The sequence below is a fragment of the Rutidosis leptorrhynchoides genome, chromosome 2, assembly GCF_046630445.1.
Source record: "Rutidosis leptorrhynchoides isolate AG116_Rl617_1_P2 chromosome 2, CSIRO_AGI_Rlap_v1, whole genome shotgun sequence".
In the NCBI taxonomy this organism is placed as follows: domain Eukaryota; kingdom Viridiplantae; phylum Streptophyta; class Magnoliopsida; order Asterales; family Asteraceae; genus Rutidosis; species Rutidosis leptorrhynchoides.
The window spans coordinates 42,612,659-42,622,359 of record NC_092334.1 but is presented as its reverse complement, the minus strand read 5'-3'; the positions used below and the strand labels follow the sequence as shown (position 1 = coordinate 42,622,359).

Here is a 9,701-nt window from a genome sequence, read left to right as displayed (position 1 = left end):
ATAAACGCGTGTATCACATCCAGAGATGCTTTTCGATTTCTTATTTTTATATAGATTTTTTAGGAGACAATATTAAACACAATCTTATAAATAGTTGAAAAATTATTAAACCAACATAAAGAAACTTTACTTTTCTTTGAAATGAAATCAATTCTGATTTCAATTAACATGGAAGCTAAAAGTTAACGGTTACTTCAAGTAATTTTTCTTTTGGCTTTTTTCTTTTTTTTTTTTCTTCTAACCAAACAGAGAAAAGCTTCTTTTTTTTTTAAAGCTAAAACCAATAAACTCTCGGCAAAGATAGCCATAAACAATGATAACCTACGCTGACTTAACTGCTTGACCTGAAAGTCTCACAGTTCAAACAAAACAAAAAATAAGTATCATCATTTTCATCAAATTATTTGTTTTCTTCAACTGTATACAAACACAAATGAATTATGAGTAACAAAATAATTGATGTTCTCGAAAGCTCAGATGCACATGTCGGAACTCCCTCCACCAATCATCTCCGGTGGCGGTGCACCTTTTATCCTTTAGATTAATGGGTATGTACGCCACAGGCAGAACTCAATCAAAGCTTTCGTCTTTCGAAGATCCTTCAACTGATTTCGTTCATTCATAAAATACCCCTTAGACAATGTTTGAGGCTAGTAAAAATATTAAATGTCCGGTTTAGGAATAAAAGCACACCAAGTTTGTATGATGTGCTACATTTTCATTTTGTATTGGCCTTAATAATATGTAGATTAGTCGTTGCACGCCCTTTATACGATTTAATTTTTTTAAGATTTAAATGATAGAAATGCATGTTTATATAGTATTCATAAATTTGATGTAAAAGTTAACATTTTGGGTAATATTTACAGCTGGTTTTGTGTTTGGAAAGTACATATTTCAGTCACAATATTTTGAGGGTAACTTTCTAGTTGGGCCATAAAGTAATGTTAATTTTCAAAAGTTCAAAAGATGCAAGGTTTTGTTAATCATGACAAAATTATATCTGTTATCAAACAAAAGAATCTATGTGGATTGATGGAATTCCATGTCAGACTGTTATATTCTCTGTTTACCATATAGAATGTACAGATTCATTGATCTGAAAGTTCAGATTTAATAATTCAAATCCTACTAAATCTAGTAATTGCATACTTTCATATATAGTTTGACAGATCAACCATATTGCAACTTTTGGGAACAAGATTGTATCACTCAAATGGGGCGTTTTACGTCGATCTTTAATGGAATTGCAAATTCGTTTTCGTCTACAAAGAGAGTAGAAGCCAAGGCAAAATACGCGAAAAAGAATGATATGATCTTGAGATCTTCTGGTACTATTAATGTCAACAATTTTGCTGCAGTTTACTCTAAAAGAGGCGAAAAGGGAGTTAATCAAGATTGTTGTATTGTGTGGGAGGTATGCTTAATGATCTTACAATCTTTATTTGTAACAATCTCTTAAGGGTGTTTGATTGCTTATAATAAAGTGTCATTATCTGCTTAAAAATAAAAACGTATTCCTTAATTATCAGAAAAACAGTTTTCAGAAGAGTTTCATAATGTAGTAAAATGAAAAAGTAGTAGATAAACACGTTCATAGGGATGGCAATGGGCGAAAAAAAATCCGCGACCCGCGGTTACCAGAGCCCATGATGGGGGGGTAAATTAAAAAATCTCTGTCTGCGGGTCCGTTTCGGACCCTTCTCTTTGGTCACCCAAAGATATGCTATGTTCAGTTGCATATCTTCGGGTGACCAGAGAAAATGGTCCAAAACGGTCACGGAATAACTCAATTAGGTTGCATACATCGCCCTTAAGACCATTCGTAACGGTAGGGGGCGTGAGTTGGGGGCGTGAGTTGCTTTTTGATGACTAGGATGTGTGAGTGGTTTGAGTGAAGTAGTGGTGGTGTGGGTTTGTGGTGTGCGTTAGTGGTGTGAGTTAGTGGAAAGCTGATGTGGCATTTTATTTTTATTTTTTCTGTTTTTTTTTTATGTTGTAATCAAAAACTAAAAATTAATAAAACAAAATATTAATACGCTTCAAATTGAAAAAAAAAATACATAATTAGACATTTTTTGTTGTTGTTGTTGTTGAAACATTTGTTGTTGATAAAACAAAAACGCTTGTTGTTGTTCTAAAGTTAACGGAGGTTGATTGAACCCGAATAAGTTTCTACTTATATTTGTAAATTGTTGTGGACTAGGGGTTTGGAGTGGTGGGGATGATAATCCGGGAGTATTGGGCCGACCGAACACCATGAGATTTGATAACGAACCACTTTGATTAAGTGGTGTTTGTGGATCTTCATTATCATCTTGCAAAGTGAAAGGAGTGTTTGGAGTAGACATTTTTTTTTTTTTTAGGAAAGTATGAAATATAGAGAAGTCTGAAGATGTGTAGTTTGTGAAATGGGAATTGTTATATATATATATATATATATATATATATATATATATATATATATATATATATATATATATATATATATATAATTATTATTATTATTATTATTATTATTATTAATTATTAATTATTATTTATTAAATTGCAACGGATATATCAACTACATTTTCAATTTTTTGGTCAACACAAACTGCCACGTGGACCAATCCCACCCCTTCACCTGCGTTTTTGATCCCGTCTCCTGGCCACGAGTGACACCCACGCCCCCTCTCCCCCGCCTCCTCCACGCGCCGCTACCAGCTCCACCAGGGCGTGGCCGGCTACCACCTGGGCTCCCACGGCGTCGCCCCTACCCCGTTACAACTGGTCTAAATGGGTAGCCTAAAACGGGAAAACCTACTCACTTTTAGTAGATAAAGAGGTAAAGAAGCAACACTAAAAGATCCCATTAGCACAATTCGCATTTTAAATGTCGAAACGAGGGAAGAACATATTGTTTGTTTGGATTGCAGGAATTTGGGTGTCAAGAAGACATGTTGTTTTGTGGGGTATTTGATGGTCATGGTCCATGGGGACATTACGTCGCAAAACGAGTTTGTGAAACAATGCCTTCATCGTTGCTATGCAATTGGCAACAGAAGGTAGTTGAAGCCACAGTTGACCCAAATAGTGGGTTCGAGTCTGATAAAAAGCTAGACAGGTTCACTATATGGAAGAATTCGTTCATCAAGACATGTGCCGAGGTTGATCAGGATCTACAACGTTCTCGCAAGTTCGATTCCTTTCATAGTGGAACAACCGGTTTAGCTATCATAAAGCAGGTTACTTCTTGTTCTATTTTAGAAATTAAATATATTTTTTTTTTCATAAACTAATGGTGGTTTTTTTTATTAGGGTGAACTTTTAGTAGTAGCAAATGTTGGAGATTCGCGTGCAGTAATGGCTACGATGAGCGATCATGACTATTTGATACCTGTCCAACTTACTGTTGATTTTAAGCCGAATCTTCCTAGTAAGCATTTTTTTTAGCTTCAAATATATTTTTATAAATAGTTAATATTCGGCTTAATATCTTACTCACATGTAAATGTAATGTAATGAAGAATAATGACTCGTATACAGATGAGGCTGCGCGGATAGTTGGGTCTAAAGGGCGGGTTTTTTGTATGGATGATGAACCCGGTGTGCACCGGGTGTGGCTACCAAACGAGGAGTCACCCGGTTTGGCTATGTCAAGAGCCTTTGGTGATTTTTGTGTTAAAAGTTTTGGACTCATATCTGTGCCTGGTGTAACGCAAAGAAGTATAACCAGCAAAGACCAGTTTATCGTGCTAGCTTCTGATGGGGTATGGTTTTGATGCACACAAAGGTTCCGAATTTCTTGATTGTATTTTAATTTATTATAATTTAATTTTCACAGGTGTGGGATGTTGTTTCAAATGAAGAAGCTGTGGAGATCATTTCATCGACAGTTGACAAGTCAAAGTCAGCAAAACGACTGGTGGAGTGTGCAACACGTGCCTGGAGACGAAAGAGGAAAAACATTGCTACTGATGATATGTCTGCTGTTTGTCTGTTCTTTAATCATGATACCCATTCTTCGCAAAAAGTTCACCTTGTAACGACTTCTAATTAAAACTCAATGAGATTTGCAAGGTTATTTGCTTCTTACTAAGGTGCTTAATGCACTTGAGATGATTTTTATATAACATGTGTGGTTTTAGATAATATGTAAGGGTGGGTAGGGATGTGATCGATATCAAATCGTACCGTACCGAAACTGAAAATGCACAAGAACCAAATATCGAAGCGATTTACGAAAGCTGTACTAGCTGCGGTTTCGGTTTATGTGAAGCTTTCGTTTATTTTTGTTCGTAAACAAAATATCAGTTGTAAGTACATGTGAGCCGGATCAAAAGTCATACACCTTCATTAATCCAGTATCTATGTTCGATTTACCGGTGCCGAAACCGAACTCATCCCAAATCAAGAACTGAACCGAATCTCTAAAAGTTAGGTTTTCGGTGCCATTTCTGTTCGTCTTTCGGGGATTTTTTTTCTTCTAAATTTCGGAATTTTTGTTCATGCCTGAAGGTGGGTGCATTTTTGTGTTTTTATGCGCCATAACAGAGACACTTGACTCATATATTTTACCAACTTGACACATACATAATCAAAATCATATCATATATCATATATTATATTATATAACCAGGTTCAAAGCATATACCTTTAAGATAGTTTATGGCCTGAATTATACAGAACCCACAGAAGCAAATGGTATACTGGTCAATCATTAGTCATGGTGGTAAGGAATATCTTTAAATAAAAAATAAAGTCTCTCTCACTCAGATCTGATTCCATTTTCCAAAAATACGATACGATACAACTTTATACTACTAGACTTAAATCCCTAAAATGGTTCGAATCTGATCTGGTGGGTGCCTGGCTAGAGACTTGGGATCAGCATAACCATTTTTCGGATCCAATATAGCCTTGTAAATAACATCATAAGCTTCTGCTAAAGATCTCGCCACCTTGACCGACGCTTCAGATCGCAACCCTGGAAGCTGCATCTGTTCAAATTCAGGCAGTGAACTCTCACTTCCCAAAATGAGACCAAAGAAAGCCTTGAGACACTCTGAGAGAGAGTCAGGGGAGGTCTCTTCCATCTGAGCTAACGGTGAACCAGCAATTGAGTTAACAGAGTCGTTGAAGAGAGACATTTTGTCTGATAAATTACATCTTGTCAGAATGGCGGTTACTTCTTTCTCTACTAGGTTGTGTATGTGGTTATCAATCATGTTGCCAAGTTTCTTCACGTATTCAGACGCAATATCGTGCCTTAATAATGGTTGTTGAATGGCACATAGGCAATTGATAATAAAGATCCTTGATGGTGTTTCGTTGTTCTGCAATAACCCAAATAGGTCATATGATTGAATGTGATCAAAGGCATCGGTCTAACATAACACTAACGGGTAAAAATAAAGAGTGAGACAAAACACCTTAGAGGAAACTATTTGGTTGTTGCTTGCCAATATGGCATCAACAGATGATCTTCGTGATTGGCTACCGTCAGACCTCGTTCTACTTCTTCTAGATGATTCGATTGATGCTTTCGACTTGTGTGCTTCCATTGCTTGTTCACAAATCTAGATTTTATACACGAACAAATATGAAAACACCGTGGGAAAGCAGAAAAAGACAATCATACAGAAGGGCATTAAAATTATAATAACTGCACACGAGAGATGCACAATGGCTTTTTCATTGGAAAAAATTACATGAGGCGTACCTATGTCCCAAAACTTAATCTTTGACGTATAGGGTCCCCGTACTTTACACTCGTATTACGAGGGGTCCTTGTGGTTTACGGATACAACTTAACGAGTGGATAGTACGGGGACCCTGCACGTTACTCACATGGACCCTTCACTAAACGAGTGTAAATTAAGGGGACCCCGAACGTCAAAGAAATAGTTTAGTGACCCGAATGAAATCTGGGGTAAACCAGATGGACGCCTCATGTAATTTATTCTTAAAATAATTGCAGAAAAGTTGATGTAACGAGATGGCCCATTACAAATGTGTAGTTCGACAAAATTTAACCTTCAAGGACAAAAAACAAAATCTCTTTCAGAAAGGAAGAGTTCGTTCAATTTTACAAAAATTCAAGTTTTGTAAGGCAGCAGCATCAGATGTTAATTACCTGTATTATAGGATCAAGCAAAGCAGATATTACTGGATCAAACATTGGTTTCTTTCCAGATTCAGGAACCATCATGCTGTCATGGATTCCAATTAGCTCAAGCAACAAAGAAACTCCTTCCCTAACTGCCGGTGGCGGGGAAAGATCAACAGCAACTAGTGGAGGATACCGCAGAAGTTTCTCCCCTCGAACTTTCAAAATGTCAAAAAACGTTTTCTGAGCAGCATCCTTAAGTGCCCAAAGTGTATTACAAAGAGCTGTCTCTCTCCCTAGCAGATCGGACACCTGTGAGATTCAATACAGTTTGAAAGAAACACATCAGAGATCAACAGTTTGCACACAGTTCATAATTAGTAGTAGTACGAAAGGGAGGTCAACTGGGATGGAGAACAGATAGGAGTAAGGTTGGGTCAAAACTCGTAATTTTTAGGTACAGGTCAAAAAGGGCACATCAGATTGACCAAATATACTTTGGCAACTTTAGACCCATCCAAATGATTTCATTTCTAGTTGCACTTTTTCACCTGTTATAGGTTGAAAAGTGCACTGACAGATTTATAAGTAGAACTTTGACAACTATGCATAGGTCATTTAGGTCATGATAATGAACTTACAGTGTGGCTGTAGAACTCGAGGGTATTGCTAAGCTTATATGAAATTATAAGATTCGGTTGTGACTGCAACACTTGTTCCACTCTCACTTTAAAGGGTCTGCAAACTCCCTCAAAGATTCTATCCAAAACAAATGTCAAGTCGGGTTCTACCCTTTCTTGATTAGTCTCTAAGCTTTTGGAGAACCGACGGGCAGTCGGTCCAGTATCCACTACTGCATCAGGATCAAGTAACACAAATACAAGTTCTCTTTCAGATGCAAGGGCCTACATTTGAGATAAGAGTTATATATTATATATAACTATATAAAAGACCTAAGATTCAACTTGTGAAAAGAATGCAAGCAAAACAATCAATAAATCTGGACCTGATGCAGCCAACCGAGCATATCACCAACATAGCGTAGTGGATCATGAGCATGTACTTCAATTGGCCTTGGCATTCCACCAGGCCCTCCACGTGTAAGAGCACTTATAAATCTCCTAAAGAGTGCATTGTGCCTCATGTTTGCTACCTATTGATAAGAATATGATTACTTGATATAAACTCAATTACAACATCGAGGTGGAAAAGGAGCAGATTGAGTGGGTTGAAAAACAAATCAAAATGGGTAACTTTAAGACAGCTCAAAACTGAAACCTGAGTACACACTTTTGTCAAAAAAAAAATCTTAAACCTGCATTACCTACATTAAGCTTTTTCGGAAGCTTTCGTAATCCTTTTTCAAAAAAATTTATATGTATCTATTTTGTACCCGTTACAGGTAAGGTATAACCTAGATTGACCCGTTTATAAATGAATCATATTGTCAATTCTAACAATACGTATTGTGAGAAGTAAAGGTGGTAATTCATATATTTTACCTCTTCAGCACAATACTTGAACAGTACTGGTCTTTCTTTGAGACTGCGAACAGCCATTTTCAGAAGTTCACTAACTTCAGGATTGTCAGTGTCACCCAATCTCCTGCACTCTGTCTGAACCCACCTGAATGAACAACAACAGCCACAATGTCGTGTAGGTCCTTTAAGCGACAACAGACTAAATACTTATATATCTAGTGAAATAAGCACATTGAGAAATAAATAATCCTACAAATTTATAACTTTTGTTGATTCGTTTTACCTGCACAGGCGCTCATATGCACCTTCTTGGTAAACAGACATCATATCCATGAGCTCCAAACCTGCACGCTGTTAACTTTAAGAAATGAGATATGATCTAAATAACTTGAATGAATTAAGGGACGGACCACAAACAGCATTTGGAAGGTATATGTTGAAATATCTCATAATCTCGTACAATGTTATGCGTGTCCGTTATTGTGTTATGCTAAAGAGATTACCTGATGATGTGTCCTGAGAAGGACTTTACAATTTGCATGGATCGTTTGTACATGACTCAACGCATTGAAAAAATTCTCATTCAATTCTTCCTCCCTCAATGCATTTATCTACAAAAGTAGTACTGCAAATAAGCACATTCATATTTATTCTACAACACCGAAAGAATCACAATATAGTATCCAACTATCCATCACCTCTTCATTAGAAAGTTGATAATCACGAAGAAAACACGAAGCAATCTCTTGCCTCTGAGTAGTCACTTCAAGTTCCTGTTTTAGCCTTTCAGTTGTAGTAATAATATCTCCTGTAGTCTCAGTACAGTTACTCAAAGCTTTCGCAATTCTGCAACAAAAAGTTTAAACATCACCTATTTGTGCCCCTTGATCTACGTTACCGATCGATTCAAACACGTCACTATTCAAATTTCACAACAACTTGTTAATAAATGACATTAAACTGTTCAATTTACCTAAATGAATGATCTAAATGAATTCTTCTGATTTGATTCTATCTATAAACAGTAAGTGTACAAATTACAAATATAAAAATATCTAATAATAATAAAAACCTACTTGTCACAGCAATCAGCAAGAGAGTTAACCTCTTGTTCGACCCGATCCAAAGCCTAAAACCGAATAAAAATGGAAGATCGGATAAATGAGGATACAAATTACATTTACATACATCATGTCAAACGATTGAAGAATTAAATAATTGTAAAATTAACCTGTTGAGCAGCATCAGAAGCAAGAAGGAAGTCGTGATTAATGGAAAGAGAACGTTTCTCGATGGTTGATCGGAGATTACGGCGAGAGGGAGGGGTATTATCGGTATAAAAAGTGGAGAGAGTATTGAGAGAAGCAAGCAGATCTGGAGAGTCGGTGCGAGTTTCAACAACTTTCTTTAGCTTTCTGGATAGACCTGGAGCCAGTGCAGTCGTCGTCCCCATTTCTTTCCTTTGTAGGTGGTGATGGCTGTTGGCGGATTTGCAGGTGGTGGTGGTGAGTGTAGGAATACGTGGTCGGATTTGAATGAGCGATTTCACAGATCACTGTGTTATTGATTCCGTCAACATCACTCTGTGTGATTTGTTTCTTTAGATCCACTGTGAGGGTGTTCCAAATCTGCAGATTTGGGCTGCTCTGTTTTGGCGAGGGTCTAAGAAATGTATCTCAGTAATAAGTCTTACGTATGTAGAGGTTAATAAAAACATCAGTTTTTGAAAAATCAGTTTTTGAGAGGGGTGACACGTCATTCGATACCAACTGAAATGTCCCGTTCATATTGATTATAAATGTTTCATATTAATTGATTTCGTTGCGAAGTTTTGACCTCTATATGAGACGTTTTTCAAAGGCTGCATTTGATTTTAAAACAAACCATAACTTTTAAAATATTACGACGATTATCAAATAATGATAATCTAAAATATTGCGTTTTCACACGACCATTACATAATGATTTACAATAATATTACACATCAATATATGCCTTCGAATGCAGTTTTTAAACAATATAATACAAGCATGGACTCCAAATCTTGTCCTTAATTTAGTATGCAACAGCGGAAGCTCTTAACAATCACCTAAGAATAAACATGCTTAAAACGTCAACAAAAAAATGTT

General features: G+C 36.5%; 2 protein-coding genes across 2 annotated transcripts; one reads left to right on the top strand and one right to left on the bottom strand.

Annotated features, from left to right (window-relative positions):
* Positions 1–317: 317 nt before the first annotated feature.
* On the top strand, positions 318–4,047 carry LOC139890777 (probable protein phosphatase 2C 73). The gene is made up of 6 exons (XM_071873691.1): positions 318–548; positions 1,165–1,417; positions 2,919–3,227; positions 3,301–3,418; positions 3,529–3,752; positions 3,827–4,047. The coding sequence occupies exons 2-6, from the start codon at positions 1,217–1,219 to the stop codon at positions 4,040–4,042; spliced, it is 1,068 nt and encodes a 355-aa protein (XP_071729792.1). The 5' UTR covers positions 318–548; positions 1,165–1,216; the 3' UTR covers positions 4,043–4,047.
* A 631-nt stretch (positions 4,048–4,678) lies between these two features.
* On the bottom strand, positions 4,679–9,238 carry LOC139890776 (conserved oligomeric Golgi complex subunit 6). Its single transcript, XM_071873689.1, has 11 exons — positions 8,804–9,238; positions 8,649–8,701; positions 8,271–8,418; positions 8,076–8,183; positions 7,856–7,923; positions 7,594–7,717; positions 7,098–7,244; positions 6,733–6,996; positions 6,119–6,403; positions 5,415–5,561; positions 4,679–5,318 (listed from the first exon to the last, which is right to left on the bottom strand). The coding sequence occupies exons 1-11, from the start codon at positions 9,023–9,025 to the stop codon at positions 4,812–4,814; spliced, it is 2,073 nt and encodes a 690-aa protein (XP_071729790.1). The 5' UTR covers positions 9,026–9,238; the 3' UTR covers positions 4,679–4,811.
* Between the last annotated feature and the right edge of the window lie 463 nt (positions 9,239–9,701).